This window comes from Halichondria panicea, chromosome 2 (assembly GCF_963675165.1).
Source record: "Halichondria panicea chromosome 2, odHalPani1.1, whole genome shotgun sequence".
Lineage (NCBI taxonomy): Eukaryota > Metazoa > Porifera > Demospongiae > Suberitida > Halichondriidae > Halichondria > Halichondria panicea.
Window position 1 is genome coordinate 8,516,725 of NC_087378.1, and position 18,760 is coordinate 8,535,484.

The window sequence follows — 18,760 nt, forward strand, 5'->3', positions numbered from 1 at the left end:
TCAGGGCTACCAGTACCGCAACGCGATGGCAGAATCCCAAAAGCAAGAAATCTAGAAAAATGAACAGAGCAATAATGTTGAGTTTTCCCGAAAGGCAAGGATGCACTCAAGACGCTCGGCTTGCTGATCGTAACACCAGGTCAACAGGGTCACAGCTAGTCCCTAAGGCAGGGCCTAGCACAGGCTCTACATCACTCTGAAGTATGATCCCACCACTCAACTGTACAAAGCTCTAATCATTCAATGCAACTAACAGTTCTGCACTACGAATCTAGATACCAGCCACACAAAGACAATGGGCCACCTGCCATGCACACAAGCTCAATAAACTTTTGCTTCTGTGCACGGAAAACAACCTGACCTCTGACCTCTCTAACATAGATCTGAATACAACACGACAACTGAAGATTTCAATCCACCAAACAAGTTATAATAATTATCACCAGACAAATCACCTATTATGAGAGGTCAAAGGTTGTACCACCCTCCCCTAGAGAGTACAGAACAAGGTAACTGAATTGAGTGAATGGATCAGTGAACAGTAAAGTGAATGGTATCATGTCTCAGAGCAACATAGAACCTGTGCTAGGACCTGTGGCATGCTCGGTACGATCGAGTCATGACAACGTAGCTATCCTGCATCATTCCTGTCCAATCACCAGTAAGTGTCATTGCGCCCCCACTGGGCAGTATTGTCTGTTCAGATTTCTAAATCCCGTGCCTTCAGGGCTACCAGTACCGCAACGCGATGGCAGAATCCCAAAAGCAAGAAATCTAGAAAAATGAACAGAGCAATAATGTTGAGTTTTCCCGAAAGGCAAGGATGCACTCAAGACGCTCGGCTTGCTGATCGTAACACCAGGTCAACAGGGTCACAGCTAGTCCCTAAGGCAGGGCCTAGCACAGGCTCTACATCACTCTGAAGTATGATCCCACCACTCAACTGTACAAAGCTCTAATCATTCAATGCAACTAACAGTTCTGCACTACGAATCTAGATACCAGCCACACAAAGACAATGGGCCACCTGCCATGCACACAAGCTCAATAAACTTTTGCTTCTGTGCACGGAAAACAACCTGACCTCTGACCTCTCTAACATAGATCTGAATACAACACGACAACTGAAGATTTCAATCCACCAAACAAGTTATAATAATTATCACCAGACAAATCACCTATTATGAGAGGTCAAAGGTTGTACCACCCTCCCCTAGAGAGTACAGAACAAGGTAACTGAATTGAGTGAATGGATCAGTGAACAGTAAAGTGAATGGTATCATGTCTCAGAGCAACATAGAACCTGTGCTAGGACCTGTGGCATGCTCGGTACGATCGAGTCATGACAACGTAGCTATCCTGCATCATTCCTGTCCAATCACCAGTAAGTGTCATTGCGCCCCCACTGGGCAGTATTGTCTGTTCAGATTTCTAAATCCCGTGCCTTCAGGGCTACCAGTACCGCAACGCGATGGCAGAATCCCAAAAGCAAGAAATCTAGAAAAATGAACAGAGCAATACTGTTGAGTTTTCCCGAAAGGCAAGGGTGCACTCAAGATGCTCGGCTTGCTGATCGTAACACCAGGTCAACAGGGTCACAGCTAGTCCCTAAGGCAGGGCCTAGCACAGGCTCTACATCACTCTGAAGCATGATCCCACCACTCAACTGTACAAAGCTCTAATCATTCAATGCAACTAACTAGTTCTGTACTACGAACCTAGATACCAGCCACACAAAGATAATGGGCCACCTGCCATGCACACAAGCTCGTTTTGGCCTAACCTTTGCCTTTGTGCATGGATAACAACCTGACCTCTCTACCGTACCATGTACTGTACCTCCATATATTTTTTGTTGCTCAACTTAAAACAAACGGACACTCTGTAACTTACTACTGGAATAGGTAGCACTTGTGGAGGTCTCCTCCTGATCCTGCAGTCTCTGTGTGCACCGCTCCCAGTGCTGAGTGGCAGGATGATGGAGTGGTTGGTTGGTCCATTGTATGGTGGTTCTCCCTCCGTAGCACATGCAGAGAGAGAGATGGAATAGTCACAAGAGTAGCCAGTCATACACACACAGGCTAGGCACAGGAGAAGACAACACTTGCCTTAGTTCAAAAAATCCACCTGCCAGAAAAATGGCACTCTCACCACGAGGCTGGAAATTTATTCCATATTGATCTACCAATCAGATTCAGAGAAAAGTATTACGTCACTACACAGCTAGGTGAAGGCTAATGCAGCCTCAAGGCAATGGTTCCTAATGCAGCCTCACTACACAGCTAGGTGAAGGCAATGGTTCCTAATGCAGCCTCACTACACAGCTAGGTGAAGGCAATGGTTCCTAATGCAGCCTCACTACACAGCTAGGTGAAGGCAATGGTTCCTAATGCAGCCTCACTACACAGCTAGGTGAAGGCAATGGTTCCTAATGCAGCCTCACTACACAGCTAGGTGAAGGCAATGGTTCCTAATGCAGCCTCACTACACAGCTAGGTGAAGGCAATGGTTCCTAATGCAGGCTCACTACATAGCTATAGCGAGCTGTTGGCCCACAGTGCTCTGGTTGAGTCTCATCATAATTATTAATATGCATGAGGGGGATATTGTTAAGATGGTGGATATATATACATGCAGGCAGGTTGTGAGGGGAGCTAGGTCAACTACAGAGATGTATCCTGCTACATCACTCTGATAATGATAAATTTAATTAACCACAAGTGCAAACAATGACAGTAAAATTGATTAAAAGGTTGTGTATGCATGTACACAAGTACTAATAAAGGGTTAGCTAGGAGGTTAGTGCGAGTTCATTGAGCAGTGAGGTTTGCTGTAGACTGGACACAGTGATGCTTTGCCTCACATCATCCACCACAGAACGTACCTATAGTATACACCATCTCCACTACACACACAGACTAGCAATAGCTCACCAGCTGTGTGAAGAATGATGTCTCTCTGGCCTTCTCTGCATACTTGTCAAAGTAGTCGAGATTGTCTTGAAGCTTGAGTGTGAGTGTGTCATAGTTGGCCCTCACCACCTCCAACACCTGTGTGTGTATGAGTGTGTGTGTGGTGGGTGGGTGTGGCTTCATCCTACAGGAGATGGTTAGTAAGGCCAGTATCATGCATAGTGTATAGAATGCTTTGCATGTGAAAAACCTTGCGAATGAACCAAATCAGCAGAAAATTTCTATTGCGTTCTGGCGATCATACCAGTACTAGGTTACTAATATGGTGTACATACCTGGTCAGGTGATATAGAGCCAATGTCATGTGATAGTGACCATGCATCAATCTTGGGAGTGAAGTGAGCAGCAATGGAGCGGACATTCACCAAATTACCCAATAATCTATTCCCACTCTCCAACAGTCCGCTGGTCATGTGAGCACCTCCGTCAGTCACATGACGTAGCACTGTGTGTGGGCGGGGGTTATTGTGTGCACCAACTATAGCTATGGTAGTGAGTTACCTATGGAGTGCAGATCATCAAAGACTTTGTGTACTCTGATCAGCTCATAATAGAGTTCATCATAAGTGGTAGGGTTGGGTAGGAATGTGTCTCCATATGTGATGAATAGGTTGAATATCCTCACTACCTCATCAGACACAGCAAACACATCACAGCGTGGTAACAGTACCTCTTCAGAGGCAACAAAGAACTTGAGGATGTTCACTAGCGCTGCAGAGAGAGAGAGTGTACACACACCCACACCACACCCACACACAGCACACAAACCTCTCCAGAGCTGCTTCCAGTTATAGGCTAGTCTGATCTTGCATCGCTTCTGATAACAGAGCACTCTATGAACCAAACCAAGGCTCCTCCTATTAGAGGGGTGGGATTAAACACTACACCCACACACACCACACTCACACACACACCCACACACACACACACACACCCACACACACACACACACACACACACACACACACACACACACACACACACACACACACACACACACACACTCACACTCTACACACAGTACACTCACTTGTAGAGGTCTTCCTTGAAGTTCTTGGAGAGATGACTGATGACAAACTCCACCACAAGATCTGTGAGGAGGTCAGAGGTCAATGGTATCCTCAAATTCCAAATTAGGAACGAGCCATAATTTTCGGACAAATACCATGGTCTATGAATGACTACAGTAGAGTTGGCTCTGTAACTAGTTCTGATGGTCCAAATTCTGATTCTGATAGCTTAGAAGGAGGCTGTTCAGAATGGTGGCAGTGAGGGCTACACACTCACCCAAGAGAGAGCAGGCCAGGGGAACACTGACCACTGTCTTATCCCTGCGTACTTTACGATGGAGCAGAGACTGTGTGGTGTGTGTAGTGTGAGGGGGTGTAGTGTGAGGGAGTGTAGGGTGTAGTGTAGGGTTGTGAGGGAGTGTAGGGTGTAGTGTGTGTAGTGTGAGGGAGTGTAGGGTGTAGTGTGTGTGTAGTGTGAGGGAGTGTAGGGTGTAGTGTAGGGTTGTGAGGGAGTGTAGGGTGTAGTGTGTGTAGTGTGAGGGGGTGTAGGGTGTAGTATGTAGGGTGTGAGGGAGTGTAGGGTGTAGTGTGTGTGTAGTGTGGGGTGTGGGATGTGTGGGGTGTGGGGTGTGTAGGGTGTAGTAAACGTACAGCTTTGTGCAGGATGACTGGAAAGGTCATGTTGGGGTCATGAAGGAAGGCATTGGCATACTGATCCTGTATATGAATCACATGACCAGTCACATGACACACATATATACGCACGTACCTCAGCAATACATGTGAGTATCACAAGACACAGTCGACCATGACACACCGAGACCTCATCTGTTGCCATGGGAACACAGTATATACACCACATGTATCTGTAATGCTACCTTTAGTGTTCTGTAGTACAATAGATGAGAAGGTGAGGAATGTTCCTAGTAGGTTGGTGGGTTGGTTGGAGTAGGCCTCCAGACCAGGGGAGCTGGGAACTGTGTGAGAGAGAGTGTTGGCAGTCAGTGAAAGTAAACAATGCTTATCTTATAATAAGTGTGCAACCTTTCAACTCACTTACAGAAGCAACATAACTATGTTATATATACAGGAGCAGATGCTATACTAAGGGCCATGCACTTATATTATAGTGCATAGAGTTGCATGGTTGTACTAGCTAACCACAGTTAAACAAGATCTACACAAACTCTTGTATCAAGCAGAGCCTACAGTAAGCATGGCTAATGTCCTCTGTTGGCTGGTGGCTATACTGTGTCTGTGTGATCGTGATACCATGGGCCAGAAAACACGTGAGTCAATCAGACATGTTACTAGATCTATGTATTGACAGCTAGTGCTACACAGCGGACCCATGTCCAGAGAGCGCCATAAGACTACCAGTTGCAAGAGAGAACTCAACTTGTGGCTTCAAAAGTGGGAGAGTAGAGATCTGTAATGATGGTGTTTGGAAAACTATCTGTGACAGTGACTGGACTAGGAATGATGCAGCAGTGGCTTGCAGGCAGCTGGGCTACTCAACAATAGGTAAGGATGATAATACAATACAGCAATGTGTGTTAAGGTTCCATCACTCCAGGAGCTGAGGTTAGTCCAGTAAGCCTAACAATTAATCTAGCCAGTACTGTTCCAGAATGTGTAGGCACAGAGAACAACCTGACACAGTGTCCATCAATAAGTTCCACTACTGTATATAGTGTGTGCGAGGAAGATACTGGTGTCATCTGTTTTCTCAATGACTCTGCACCAGACATCTGCTTTGGAGTACCAACAACTCCACCCACTGACACGCAAGCCATCACCATCCAAGCAACAACCAACCAAGCCATCACCAGCCAAGCCATCACTAACCAAGACAATACCACCAACCAAGAGAATAGACCAGAGCAGCAAAGTGTGCTTCATCCAGTGGTCAGTCATTTGTTGGCAGTGTTAGGAGGAGCGGTGATTGTACTAGTTCCTGTGACTATCATCGCATTTGTTGTCAAGAGAAGGTCCACCACCAACAACATCACCATAGCAACCACTGACGATATCACCATAGCAACGACTAACGATATTACCCTATCTGATAATACAGCGTACACGTGCACGCACAAGCAAGACAGTGAAGCAGTGACTAAAGATATCACCCTCTCAGCTAATGCAGCGTACAGCACACACAAGCAAGTCAGTGAAGACATGTATGAAACCATCACATGAGACTATTAACACAGTTTAGCATAAAATACACAATAACTTACGTACTATAATCATGGACCTCATAGAGACGTGTAGAGTGTAATATACCGCATGTTATATTAGAGTAATTGCTTGCCTTGCAGTGACTTGTGTACAGCAGGAGCTGGTAGTGTAGGTGTAGTGGGTTGAGACCCTGATCGTGTCTATAGGGGGGGGGAGGGTAATATCATCCATTGTACAGGGGGGTAATATCATCCATTGTACGGGGGGGGGTAATATCATCCATTGTACAGGGGGGGGGTAATATCATCCCATTGTACCGGGGGGGGGGGTAATATCATCCATTGTACAGGGGGGGGTAATATAATCCATTGTACAGGGGGGGGGGTAATATCATCCATTGTACGGGGGGGGGGTAATATTATCCATTGTACGGGGGGGGGGGTAATATCATCCATTGTACGGGGGGGTAACGAATCCTTACATGTGTGAGTACAGTGATGAAGTTTCTGTTGAGATGGACGGCCTCGTACAGTGAGAGCAGGACACCCTCGCTGATCTGGAGTGGTTGTCGTGGCAACTCGGACGGCACCAACATGTTGCTCACCTATATACAGTATAATGTACTTGTATCAGATGCCTGTACTCACATAGCTGGTGATGGCTCCAAATATGCCCACTGGCTCTGGGTCTTGGGATAATACATACTGCCTGTTGTACTCTGATAGGACTGTAGATATGACACAGCCGAGACCCTGTACAGTGGGTGTGGTCAGTGGGTGTGGTCAGAGCACCCCCTAGAGAGAGTGTGTGACTCACATTGAGGGCAATCTCATCATCTAGTACAGATAGCTTGATGACGTAAGGATTGGCTGCTTCATACTTCCGATAGTTAACAAGTAGAGTGAGTACCACTGTAGCGTCATAGCCATGTGCTTCACGCCACACAGGGCTGCTTAGGACCTATAGCACGGACATGGTTATATACCAGTCCACCAGTACTATTAGTCTCGCGGGACACCCTACAGTGTACTATTAGTCTCGCGAGCCACCCTACAGTATTATATACTTGCCTGCATGATTGCCTCGAACACGCTATTCATCATTAGGTACTCCAGGAGAGTATTTTGACTAACATTGTGGGTTGCCGTGACAACGATAAGCAATAGTCTCAGGGAGAGGTTCTTGAGACTGCCTGTGGGGGGTAACGAGTAACCTAGCAACCAGTCGACCTATCAACTAATACCTGGGTATTCCTCCACTAGGAACTTGCTCAAACTCTCAACCAAATTCTACAGAAACACACCGACACAAGTGAACACACACACAGAGAAGACTACTAAAGTCTATTTGCATTGAGTTCGGCTCCGGAAGTTATGTGGTCAATTATGGCTTCATTTCTGCTTTATGTGGTATGCCTGGGACTTCAGCTCTACAGCATAATATAGATAGAAGCGCTTTTTAACAAGGAATCCAATGGTATATGAAACAAAGTTATGACAACTTTATGAGAGCCAAACTTAACACAAAATTAATAGACTTGTGAGTACAAATGTTTGCTCTCATTCGCAGAAATAGAAATAATTACGTCATGTTACGGACTACACATGTGTAGATAACTCACTCTCATTTGAGTCTCTGCTGAGTCAAAGCCAATGACGATATCGATGACATCAAAGCTGCTCTCTGACAATCTCCTCCGAAACACACAGTTGAGCAGAACACACAGAGTCTACAGTAGGAGGGGGGTTAGTGTTGGGGGGTCAGTGTGAGGGGGTCAGTGTGAGGGGGTTAGTGATGGGGGGTCATTATCACCTGTAATGCGTTGATATTCCTGATCATGTTGTCGTCTGCTTGTAGTGTCCGACAGGCTTGTATGAACAGCTGATTCAGCACTTTCTGCAGGGGTGGGTACAGAGAGTGGGCGGGCCTAACAGTCGTGTGTGGACAAACCTTGAGGCTTAAGAGTTGCTGTGCCTCTAGTCCATCCAGTCTGTTGCTAAGGTACTCGACATTCACCTGCTCGTTATGTACGACTGTGGGAGGTATAGTGTGTATGTGGGGGGTCTCACCTTGAGCAGGAAGAACTCCTCCCAGAACTGGGGTCTACTCACGGAGGGGTCGTCACCCTGGATACACAGTCAGGTTATATATATATACCGCAATTGATGTATTACAGTGACACTCGAAATTTGAACTTTTCGGCTATAATGTACATAGCCTCGCAAACATAAATTTCTGGCGCTATAATTACGGTGTATGGACAAGGTCAAGGGTTATATATGAATAATACTAATGGCGTACCTGAAACAGTTGGTCGTAGTAAGTGAGTATTTTCTCTAGTAGCGGCTTCTTTTCTCCTGGAACACCTTGACGTAATAGTGGGCGTGGTCTGCCATCAGAGGAGGGGGGCAATGGACCAGTCGACATGTAACACTACAAGTGTACATGTGGTGAGTGGGTATGTTGGATATGTTGTTGCTCATAGTAAGCTTTAGATATACAAGAGAAATGGACTCACCTTCGCCAACAGTGCTAGTGTTAAAATAGCCGCTATGTGATCGTGTTCTAAATGTTAGTTGGGTAAAGATCGTTCCGACAGCAAAGTGTAAAAGGTCCTTAGAATTGGCTTGGCAGAAAGTTTATGGCGATGGGTAATGGTCGATTTTCCTACCAACTCAGCAGAGATGGTAGGCGTGGCTCTTCCTCCTTTGACAGATTACAGGCCACACCCATCTAGTACAATGGCTGAAAAAGACAAGAGACCAGAAGTGACCCCATCTCTTACTGAGGGCGAGGGAGAGAGGGCGCTAGAAGAGGAAGGAGGATCAGAGCTAATGGATGCTGTGGCACCAGATGATAGTAGTCCAGTGGAGGAGAGTAGTGGGTAGGTAACAGGTTGGTGTGTGTGTTGTACTGTCCTCGTCCTTGCTCAGGTATCATGAGTCAGTGTGTGCAGAGAGGGATAGACTGAAGGGAGATCTAGACACACTGCAAGTCAAGGTGAGTGTGCGCACACACGCACACGCGCACACACACGCACACACACACACACACACACACACACGCACACACACACAGGAGAGATCAATGACAGAAGTCACTATAGAGGTACGTAGGCCCCTCTTAATAGCTTCCTACTGTATGGTATAAATGACCCCACTATAGCTGGAGCGCAAGTTGATAATTGGACAAGATCGTATTGAGGAATTGACTGATCAGTTAGATGCCACACTCAAGAAACTGACTCACACAGAGACACAGCTAGAGGAGGTTAGTAGTCCCCTACCACACTTCTCTAGTCCCCCACCACACCGTGCCTATCCTACATGTAGGTGACGAGTGGGAGTGCTGATATGGTACGGGAGAAAGATGAGGTTGTCGGGAAACTAACACTTATGGAGAGAGAACGATGGAAACTGATCAATGACCTCACAACTGCTGAACATAAGTTAATGGAGGCAACAAAGGTATGCATGTAGAGTCTTGTATGCCATAGGGTTGACCTTTGATCCCTAGGAGAGCGAGAAGCTTGGATCTGTTGCTAAGAAACAGAAGACTGACTTGACTCGACTGCAGGGCAGCCTTAACAAGAGTGTGAGTATAACCTCAATATTCAACCATTTGGCAGCTATCTTTGAGAGCTCGTAATTTGTGTTCAGATTGTCCAATTTGGAAACTAATCAATAGCTCTCAGAATTACCTTTCCAATGGTGTGCTCAAATACAAGTTTTGTGAATAGTCAAAATCTACCAATTTTAACAAAAGCAAAGGCTAATCCTTGCGCTTTTCCCAGATTTCAGCCGTTTATGTAGCTGTCTTTGAGAGCCTGTATTTTGTGTTTAGATTGTCTAATTCCATTGCACAGGATAAGAGTTGCTCTGAGTTGACTCGTGAAGTGGGTAAGTTACGTGAGGAAGTTAGCTCTCTGAGTATCAAGTTCAAGTGGGCCCAGAACAAACTCAAGACTGAGACAGACGGACACAAGGTGACCCCTCACTCCACACACCCTCACTTCTCACACACCCTCACTCCTCACACACCCTCACAGGACACCAAGGCAGCGTTGGCAGCCTCCACTAAGAAGCTGAAGGAGTCACGAGAGGAAGGAGAGCAGATACGAGCAGACCTCAAGCGTATGATACACCAATATCAGGAGAGTGAGGAGATGCAGTCCAATTCTCTGGGCTTAAAGCTACAGAAGACTCAGAAAGAGCTTAAGGCACACGAACAAGAGATAGCTGACCAACAAGAGCTACATGAGCTGACGGTTAAAGAGCTGGACCTCACCAAAGCTTCCTATAAGATTGCTCAGCAAGAGGTTGCTCAGTACAAGAGCAAGGTGGGATGGTTGCATTTATTAGTTTAAATGTTGATTGCGAAAGTATATACTTGCCAAATTGTTTGGTTTTCAGAAATACAGAAGGCTATAATTATAGCCCATGTGGTATTTTGTTAAAAATTGTTTATTTCATGCACGTACATGTAGTCAATATACCACATATTGTGTAGGTGGTTGAATTGACTGCACGGTCGAGTGCCCAGACTGGAGAGGTGGAGGAGTTGAAGAGAACTATGGAAAAAATAAAGTGTGAGCAAAACAAACTCTCCTCTGAGAAAACTGAACTGGAAGGAATCAGTCAAACTCTTGAATCGTAAGTGCTTGTTACTCCACTCCCTCCCACTATTCCCACTCACCACTTGCTACCTTTAGAGAGCGGTCTAAGTTCAGTGCATTACGAGAAGCCTTCACTAGCATGCAGAAGAGCTGCCAGCATCTTGAGAGGGAAGTTGGTAGACGAGGAGAGAGAGAGGCTCAACTGTTGACCTTTTCTGAGAAACTGTCCTCAGCCAATGCAGAGCTAAAAGCTGAGCGATCAGACATGGAGGCCAAGGTATAGTGCCACTTGTCCCTCTAATGTACATGTACATGTAGTTGAACAGCCATAACTTGAGTACCGTTGATCCAATATCAAATGATTTTATGAAAACTTAGAAAAATACCTTTCAAATGATGTGTTTAAATCCTAGGGGGCCATAATTTGTCATTCTCGTCCTTGGACCATGGGCTATAATCCATGGTACATGTTGTGTGTAGGTGCTGTCTCTCACGAGTGATTGCAGTGTGCTGACTACAGAGCTGGCTGCTGCCAGGGAGAGGGAAGAGGGACTACAAGAGAGGTTGTTAGCACTCACTGAGAGCAGCCAACTCGAGGTAGAGAGGCTTGTTCAACAAGTAGACAACAAGTCCAAGGCTGGTGAGTATATGACTGACTGTGTATAATACTACTACACAATATTGTCCCTTCAGTTGAGGAGCTCAGTCTGTCACTGGAGGACGAGAGAGAGTTGGTAAAGGCAGCTCGTAAGAAGAACACTAGTAATATTCGTGATCTACAAAGACAGCTGCAACAGTCCAAGAGGTATGTGAACCTCACCCCCACACCACTGCTCATGCCCCTCTTTCCTGTGTAGACGTATTGACCAGCTAGAGGCAAGTCTAGCAGCAGAGAGAGAAGCTCCTGCTACCCTACCAGTTACTGATGGCTCTAGAGCATCGTCTCACAACTCTCTCAATGAGTTAGTACCTCAGAACAACAACCACACAGCAGTGACCACACTCACAGGGAGCACATCAGATGAGGAGGTACAGTGTCTGGGGAAAAGCATGGGCTATAAGTGGGGGCGGCCTGTTTTCAGAGCTACAGTGGCAGAGAATTTCCTAACAGCAAAACCACAATTATTCCATGTAATAGCTAAAATAGCCTAAAACCCTAAACCTGTATCTGTATAGGCTTATAAAGATCTCTGGGAGTGGCTTAGTGGTTAGGGTGGTGGCTTCGTAGATCATATGATAGATAAGGTGTGGATTCAATTCCCTCTTGGGGGACTTTTCTTCATTTCTTTACAAATCAATAAGTAATTTCCCTAACTTTTGAATGCATCATACTCTTGTCAAGTACATAATCAAGTTGGGGCGTCGCCCGGTTTCTGTGAAACTTCGTTTCACAGAAACCGGGCGACGCCCCAACTTAACCTTTTTGGTAGATTAGGTTCTGTCTTTTTTTCTTCTCAGATATGTGCTAGAATTATTATTTTGTAGAATCATAAGTGACCGAAATAACTATGCTAAATGTAATTTCCCCTTTCAGTTTTGGTCCTGATTAATGATAACATATCTAACAATCTAAATTTATGGTTTTGCTGTTTGGCAATTCTCTGTTGCAAGTGCACTACAATCCACTGTACGTGTATTGGTAGTTATGTGTGTATACAAGGTACTCCCATGTACAGAGAGGTGCTGCATCACCCAGCCCTGAGCTATTAGTACCAGTGATTACCCCTCCCTCCCATGTACAGAGAGGTGCTGCATCACCCAGCCCTGAGCTATTAGTACCAGTGATTACCCCTCCCTCCCATGTACAGAGAGGTGCTGCATCACCCAGCCCTGAGCTATTAGTACCAGTGATTACCCCTCCCTCCCATGTACAGAGAGGTGCTGCATCACCCAGCCCTGAGCTATTAGTACCAGTGATTACCCCTCCCTCCCATGTACAGAGAGGTGCTGCATCACCCAGCCCTGAGCTACTATTCCAGACCATGGATTCTGAGAAGCTTCTACTAGTAGAGAGATTGTGTCGACACAAGAAAGAGCTGGCTAGACTTGAGGAAAAGATAGAGTTCTTTGAGGAACACATATCACAACTCACTGATGACATTCAGAGGAAATCAAAGTGTGTACAGTGTGTGTGTGTGGGCGTGTATGTACTGTGTTGAATTTACCCCCCCCCTTGTTAGGATTATCCAGAGTTTCATATTGCGTGAGGAGAGCGGCACACTGGCTCCTGCCTCGTATGATGAGCACAAGGCGAGACACGTCAAGAAGGGGGGAGTCATGGCAACCGTCTTCACTGGTGGAAAGGGCAAAGGTCAACGGGACACTGAAATAACCTATGAACTCTCACTAGAAATAAATCGCAAAATGCAGTCAATTTTAGAGGACACATTACTCAAGAATATAACACTGAAGGTATGTGGTTGTGTTGCTATTGTAACTAACCCTCCCCTATACTATACTAGGAGAGCATTGACACACTGGGCAGGGAGATACAGAGACTGTCTGCACAGCTACAAGCCTATGAGGCACACAGAAGATAATACCAACACACACAATGGACAATATTCCACCCCCTTCATTTCATTAATTTTGTAATTAGCAAAAAATCGTTTTTATTCACGTGAATATCATCATTGTATTCAACTGTTGCTGATTTGATTGTCTGTGCTATCCTCTGTGTGTACGTGTGCTGCCTGATACAGGTACATATACTGTGTGTACTGTGTGTGTGTGTGTGTGTGATGAGTGTGTGTGTGTTGTAGCCTCTGTGGATACTGGGGCATGCATACGAACCTGTAAATGTGTTTGCTATTCAAAAAATAATTATTACAATGAGGGTCTAATTGACGTGAGAGGTGTGGTAGCCAACTAAATATCATGATGTCATGTACGTGTAGGTATAATGTCATGTGATGTCATATACGTGTTGGTATGATGTCATGTGATGTCATATACGTGTGTAGGTATGACTGACAAGCCAGAGTATCGTATTGGAGATCTTGTCTGGCATAGGGAGACTAGGAATGGGCGTGTCTGGTGGCCCGCTATGGTGACCTATGAACCCAACATAGGGATATACTTCCGAACTGTCAACAAAGCCGTCCAGTACCACGTCCAGTTCTTTGGTGCCTCCCCTATGCGTGGGTGGGTCACCAGCAAGGCAATCAAGGTACCCCCACACACGCATGTAACCCCCATAGTGTCAATACCCCCACACACGCATGTAACCCCCATAGTGTCAATACCCCCACACACGCATGTAACCCCCATAGTGTCAATACCCCCACACGCATGTAACCCCCATAGTGTCAATACCCCCCAGCATGTAACCCCCATAGTGTCAATACCCCCACACACGCATGCATGCAACCCCCATAGTGTCAATACCCCCACACACGCATGTAACCCCCATAGTGTCAATACCCCCACACGCATGTAACCCCCATAGTGTCAATACCCCCACACGCATGTAACCCCCATAGTGTCAATACCCCACACACGCATGTAACGATAGTATCAATACCCCCACACAGGTCCTCTCGGCAGCCAATGAGATCCCTCTACCAGAAAAGGGCGTGTCCAAGAAACTTATGAAGGAATATTCTGTCGCTCTAGCCGAGGTAAAGGAGGCAATAAAGGTCGACCACAAACAAAGGAAACTCCAGTTCATATTTAACTTTGACTCTGACAAAAAGCGAGTACCCCCTCCACAAAAAGAGGCAACAAAGAGTGTACAAAGTAGGCGTTCAATAGAGCCGAGTGAGGCAACAAAGAGTGTACAAAGGAAACATTCAAGAGAGGCAACAAAAAGTGTACAAAGGAATCGTTCAATAGAGCCGAGGGAGGCAACAAAGTGTGTACAAAGGAAGCGTTCAAGAGAGTCGAGTGAGGCAACAAAGTGTGTACAGAGGAAGCGTTCAAGAGAGTCGAGTGAGGCAACAAAAAGAATAGTTCGTAAACAGCCCAAAATAACCGATGGTGGACAAGACCCCTCCCCAACAGAAACACCAGCAGCCACCCAGGCCCGAGAGATGGGCCGCACAACCATCGAAGCCCCCCAGACACGGACAGTCACTCAGGCCCAGGGGATGGGCCGCACAACCATTGAAGCCCCTCGGACACACACAGCCACTCAGGCCCAGGAAATGGGCCGCACAACTATCGAAGCCCCCCGGACACGCACAGCCACTCAGGCCCAGGGGATGGGCCGCACAACCATCGAAGCCCCCCGGACACGCACAGCCACTCAAGCCCAGGAGATGGGCCGCACAACCATCGAAGCCCCCCGGACACGCACAGTCACTCAGGCCCAGGAGATGTGCCGCACAACCTTTGAAGCCCCCCGGACACAAATAGCCATTGAGGCCCAGGGGATGGGCCGCACAACCATGGAGACCCCCCAGATCCAGGAGCCACTACCGAGCAGTGCAAGTCATCCTCACAGCATTGAGAACATTGTTAGACAGCCTCACATCCCGAGTCAGCCCATGAACATTGCCATGTCTCCCCCCCTCCACTCAGTACTGCCCTACCCAACCAGCCCACCTCTACCCATGGTCCCCTTCATTCCTATGGGCTCTCCTCCATTTGTCCCATTCCCTTCGTTCCCCATGTCCCCATCTTGTACAGGCAGTGTGTACCCCATGGAGTACTATCCAACGCTGATGCCCTACCAATATGATGCTCTAAGTGTCTCCTACTACTCACCCAGTTATCTCATGCCAAGTCTCCCTCAAGCAATGCCCCCCCAGCCAATGCCCCCCCAGCCGCTGCTGCACCCTATGAACATGTTTGAACAGCCTTCAATACAACAACCTCCAAACATAACAGAGGCCATGTCAACTGAACCACCAGTCCTCCAACAACCTATCAAACTACCTAGCAAACCAGCAAACCAACGAATCAAGTCTGAGGCTGCCCCATTGTCTCCTCAAGCTCCTGTTGTTTCAGTAGAGAGCCCAGTCCTCCTAACTCCACCATGCTCTGGTCCAGTCCTCCTAACTCCACCATCCTCTGGATCAGAGGAGCTCACTGACACTGATACAATGGATGCTCCACAAGCCACCAACCAGCTACAGGGTGTGTGTGCCATCTGTGACGAGGACGGCACTGATATGCTCGTCTGCAATGGACACTGCGCTAACATGTTTCATATTGACTGCCTTGGCTTAATGGCGGCGCCACTCTTTAAGTTTGTGTGTGATGAATGTTTAATGGATACTGGCAAGTGTTTCGTGTGCAGCCAACCTGGGGAGCTGGTCAAGTGCAGTAAGTCAAAGTGCCCCAAACTCTATCATCTCTCTTGTATTAACAACAATAAACTGTTTGTATTTGACGAGCGGAAGAAGAAGTTCACATGTCCCCTACACACGTGTGGTCGCTGTGCTAGCATTGGAGTGCCTGACCCTCCCTCCACCAACCTGGTCCAGTGTACCAAGTGTCCTCTGGCGTTACACAAGAGTCATTGTCTCATTGCTGGCTGTGAGCTACTTTCCTCCACTAACATGGTCTGCTATCAACACCTCAAGGTCACCAAGAATGAGAGACTCTACTCACACATCAACCTCAACACGTGCATGGATTGTGGCAAGATAGGCTCCCTCTTCTGCTGTGATGTGTGCTCTGCGGCCTATCACGATGGTTGTCTGGAGCCGGAGTATCGTCCCAGTCCTGACCAGGAGACCTGGAAGTGTCCCAGCTGTCTAGTACATGATCTGCCAACCTATGGTGCTCTGGTCCTCTGCAAGTTTGGCATGTGGAGGTACGTGAGGATTGTAGGTTTATGGCTTTTTGCTTTTTTTTTTATTCCGAAAGCAATTGCTTTTCTAAGCACATCATAATTATTGCCTCAAAGTTACCCACTAGAGCATGATTATCAATATGCATGCTTGTATGTACAGTACATGTAATGCACTGTGTGTGTGTGTGTATGTACAGTACATGTAATGCACACTGTGTGTGTGTGTGTGTAGGTGGTGGCCAGCTGTTGTGGTAGCACCAGAGAAGGTACCTGACAACATAGAGGCTCGCAGTGCTGGGGAGTGCATGTTTGTAGTGCGCTTCTGTGGCACCAAGGACTACACGTGGATGCATCACGGCCGAGCTGTCCCCTACACTGGAGCCACTCATGACTACAGGGGCAGCAGCACTAAGCAGAAGGCTTTCAAGAAAGGTGACTAGCTGAAGATTGTGTCTGAAACGCTTTTCTCTGAGTATGTCATGTGATAGGTCTTGTCTAGAGCTACAGAATGCATCTCTTAGTTGTGATATTGATTGCTTTTAGTGGCCTCCCAAAGTAGCTTGCCAAATTGTTTGAAAATACACGGTCTTTTTTGATTGGCTGTTGTTTTTTTACCCCTCCATGATAGGGCTGGTCTAGTGCATCTTTTATATTATAATCTAATGCCATGCCCCCCCCTTTATTACCCCCCACCCAGCTCTTGAGGAGGCGGAGGAACTGTATCGGACCAAGAGACTAGAGAAGGAAGAGAGGGAAGCTAGGGTCAAGAAACCTGACTCAAAGAGATACATCAAAATTAAGGTTTCATTAGTGTTGTTTATTGTTAACGATGTGTATGTTACTGTAGTGTATAATGTACAGTGTATAGTGTACACCATGATGCTGTTAGTGTGCCCCGCCCCCTCCCTCCCTCCCACCATGCTGTTAGTGTACCTCGCCCCCTACCTCCCACCATGCTGTTATTGTACCCCGCCCACTCCCTCCCACCATGCTGTTAGTGTACCCCGCCCCCACTCTCTTGCAGGCCAACAAGTACTTGGTCCCTCGTCCAGCAGTGAAGGAGACCTCTCTCTTTTGTCTCCCTTGTCAATGTACCAGTGATCAATCGTGCAATGATGACTCATCCTGTGTCAATAGAGCCAGTCTGATTGAGTGCGACCCTCACACTTGCCCCGTTGGCCCACTCTGTAAGAACCAGCGATTGGCCAACTGTCAAGAGGCCAACAGTACACCCTTTCACACAGGACAGCGAGGATGGGGCCTACGCATCGATCAAGACCTATCACCTGGAGACTTTGTAGTGGAATACATTGGCGAGGTGTTGGACACAGCCATGTGTCGTGAGAGGCTGGAGAAATACCACAAGAACAGTATGGTTAACTATTACATGTTGACTCTGGACGGAGGCCTGGTCATCGACGCTAGTCAGAAATCAAATCATGCTCGGTTCATCAACCATAGCTGCGACCCAAATTGTGAATCACAAAAATGGACTGTAAATGGAGAGACAAGAATTGGGATATTTGCATGTGTCTCTATCAAAGCTGGCACTGAACTAACGTTTGACTACCATCTTGATTCCCTCGGTAATGAGAAGAAGCCATGCTTCTGTGGCAGTAAGAACTGCAGTGGGTTCATGGGGTTAAAGTCCGTAAAGGTCACCACCTCCGACAAACCTAAGAAGCCGGTGAAACGAAAACGCCAGAAGAGAAGAAGAAAAGTGTTGAAAGATGATGTATTGGACACGCATGAAGATGATTGTTTTGTGTGCGGCGACGGTGGAGAGTTGCTTATGTGTGATGCCAAGCTCTGTACCAAATCCTATCATCTCCAGTGCCTGCAACGTAAAGTCAAACCATCGCAGTATACCTTCTGGACATGCCCTCGCCACTTTTGTCAAGTGTGTCAGAAAGAAGCCGCTGTGTTCTGCTCCAGCTGCCCCATGTCCTATTGCAAGAAGCACTGTGATGGCCGCCTTGAGGGGCCACTCTGTGTTACTAACTGTGTTGGCCGCATTGTTTTGGCTGGTGATAGCTCTGACACTATCCAACAATAGACCAATCTCAACACTTGTATGACTGTAGATAACACTTGCACAATCAGTTATCATTTTCATTCTTTGTACTTTCAATATAATTATTTCTTGTATAGTAAATTACACACTATCTCTATGTATGTACAGTATATCACTCGGTTATCAAAAGCTGTAAATTAAAATTATCATTTTTGTTAATTAACTTGG

General features: G+C 46.7%; 4 protein-coding genes across 4 annotated transcripts; 3 read left to right on the forward strand and 1 right to left on the reverse strand.

Annotated features, from left to right (window-relative positions):
• Positions 1 to 2,690: 2,690 nt before the first annotated feature.
• LOC135331502 (armadillo-like helical domain-containing protein 3) lies at positions 2,691 to 8,807 on the reverse strand. Its single transcript, XM_064526687.1, has 22 exons — positions 8,682 to 8,807; positions 8,465 to 8,596; positions 8,233 to 8,289; positions 8,114 to 8,179; positions 7,976 to 8,059; positions 7,785 to 7,892; positions 7,407 to 7,452; positions 7,234 to 7,355; positions 6,980 to 7,123; positions 6,811 to 6,915; positions 6,645 to 6,767; positions 6,297 to 6,363; positions 4,861 to 4,959; positions 4,752 to 4,810; positions 4,634 to 4,699; positions 4,260 to 4,329; positions 4,003 to 4,063; positions 3,741 to 3,829; positions 3,474 to 3,683; positions 3,248 to 3,417; positions 2,934 to 3,050; positions 2,691 to 2,884 (listed from the first exon to the last, which is right to left on the reverse strand). The coding sequence occupies exons 2-22, from the start codon at positions 8,588 to 8,590 to the stop codon at positions 2,792 to 2,794; spliced, it is 2,082 nt and encodes a 693-aa protein (XP_064382757.1). The 5' UTR covers positions 8,591 to 8,596; positions 8,682 to 8,807; the 3' UTR covers positions 2,691 to 2,791.
• LOC135331508 (putative DMBT1-like protein) lies at positions 5,091 to 6,252 on the forward strand. Its single transcript, XM_064526697.1, has 3 exons — positions 5,091 to 5,271; positions 5,327 to 5,506; positions 5,559 to 6,252. The coding sequence occupies exons 1-3, from the start codon at positions 5,199 to 5,201 to the stop codon at positions 6,179 to 6,181; spliced, it is 876 nt and encodes a 291-aa protein (XP_064382767.1). The 5' UTR covers positions 5,091 to 5,198; the 3' UTR covers positions 6,182 to 6,252.
• A 72-nt stretch (positions 8,808 to 8,879) lies between the features above and the next one.
• On the forward strand, positions 8,880 to 13,421 carry LOC135331515 (coiled-coil domain-containing protein 186-like). Its single transcript, XM_064526703.1, has 16 exons — positions 8,880 to 9,047; positions 9,097 to 9,163; positions 9,242 to 9,271; positions 9,329 to 9,433; positions 9,496 to 9,630; positions 9,680 to 9,757; positions 10,029 to 10,148; positions 10,212 to 10,502; positions 10,673 to 10,815; positions 10,875 to 11,055; positions 11,259 to 11,418; positions 11,472 to 11,583; positions 11,636 to 11,807; positions 12,719 to 12,894; positions 12,959 to 13,190; positions 13,241 to 13,421. The coding sequence occupies exons 1-16, from the start codon at positions 8,905 to 8,907 to the stop codon at positions 13,316 to 13,318; spliced, it is 2,223 nt and encodes a 740-aa protein (XP_064382773.1). The 5' UTR covers positions 8,880 to 8,904; the 3' UTR covers positions 13,319 to 13,421.
• On the forward strand, positions 13,352 to 18,759 carry LOC135331514 (histone-lysine N-methyltransferase NSD2-like). The gene is made up of 6 exons (XM_064526702.1): positions 13,352 to 13,480; positions 13,742 to 13,947; positions 14,312 to 16,539; positions 16,751 to 16,950; positions 17,216 to 17,319; positions 17,543 to 18,759. Exons 2-6 carry the CDS (start codon positions 13,744 to 13,746, stop codon positions 18,572 to 18,574), a joined length of 3,768 nt encoding a protein of 1,255 aa, XP_064382772.1. The 5' UTR covers positions 13,352 to 13,480; positions 13,742 to 13,743; the 3' UTR covers positions 18,575 to 18,759.
• The last annotated feature ends 1 nt before the right edge of the window (position 18,760 follows it).

What these genes read in the sequence shown, in the direction of transcription:
- LOC135331508 (XM_064526697.1), top strand. Translation starts at nt 5,199, where the DNA reads ATGGCTAATGTCCTCTGTTGGCTGGTGGCTATACTGTGTCTGTGTGAT. An exon ending in TACCATGGGCCAGAAAACAC is followed by an intron (nt 5,272 to 5,326) that starts GTGAGTCAATCA and finishes AGTGCTACACAG; the next exon opens with CGGACCCATGTCCAGAGAGC. An exon ending in GCTGGGCTACTCAACAATAG is followed by an intron (nt 5,507 to 5,558) that starts GTAAGGATGATA and finishes CCATCACTCCAG; the next exon opens with GAGCTGAGGTTAGTCCAGTA.
- LOC135331502 (XM_064526687.1), bottom strand. Translation starts at nt 8,590, where the DNA reads ATGTCGACTGGTCCATTGCCCCCCTCCTCTGATGGCAGACCACGCCCA. An exon ending in ACTACGACCAACTGTTTCAG is followed by an intron (nt 8,290 to 8,464) that starts GTACGCCATTAG and finishes CTGTGTATCCAG; the next exon opens with GGTGACGACCCCTCCGTGAG. An exon ending in CCTGGCCTGCTCTCTCTTGG is followed by an intron (nt 4,064 to 4,259) that starts GTGAGTGTGTAG and finishes ACCTCCTCACAG; the next exon opens with ATCTTGTGGTGGAGTTTGTC.
- LOC135331515 (XM_064526703.1), top strand. Translation starts at nt 8,905, where the DNA reads ATGGCTGAAAAAGACAAGAGACCAGAAGTGACCCCATCTCTTACTGAG. An exon ending in AGTTAATGGAGGCAACAAAG is followed by an intron (nt 9,631 to 9,679) that starts GTATGCATGTAG and finishes TTTGATCCCTAG; the next exon opens with GAGAGCGAGAAGCTTGGATC. An exon ending in ATCAGTCAAACTCTTGAATC is followed by an intron (nt 10,816 to 10,874) that starts GTAAGTGCTTGT and finishes TGCTACCTTTAG; the next exon opens with AGAGCGGTCTAAGTTCAGTG.
- LOC135331514 (XM_064526702.1), top strand. Translation starts at nt 13,744, where the DNA reads ATGACTGACAAGCCAGAGTATCGTATTGGAGATCTTGTCTGGCATAGG. An exon ending in TCACCAGCAAGGCAATCAAG is followed by an intron (nt 13,948 to 14,311) that starts GTACCCCCACAC and finishes ACCCCCACACAG; the next exon opens with GTCCTCTCGGCAGCCAATGA. An exon ending in TGCAAGTTTGGCATGTGGAG is followed by an intron (nt 16,540 to 16,750) that starts GTACGTGAGGAT and finishes GTGTGTGTGTAG; the next exon opens with GTGGTGGCCAGCTGTTGTGG.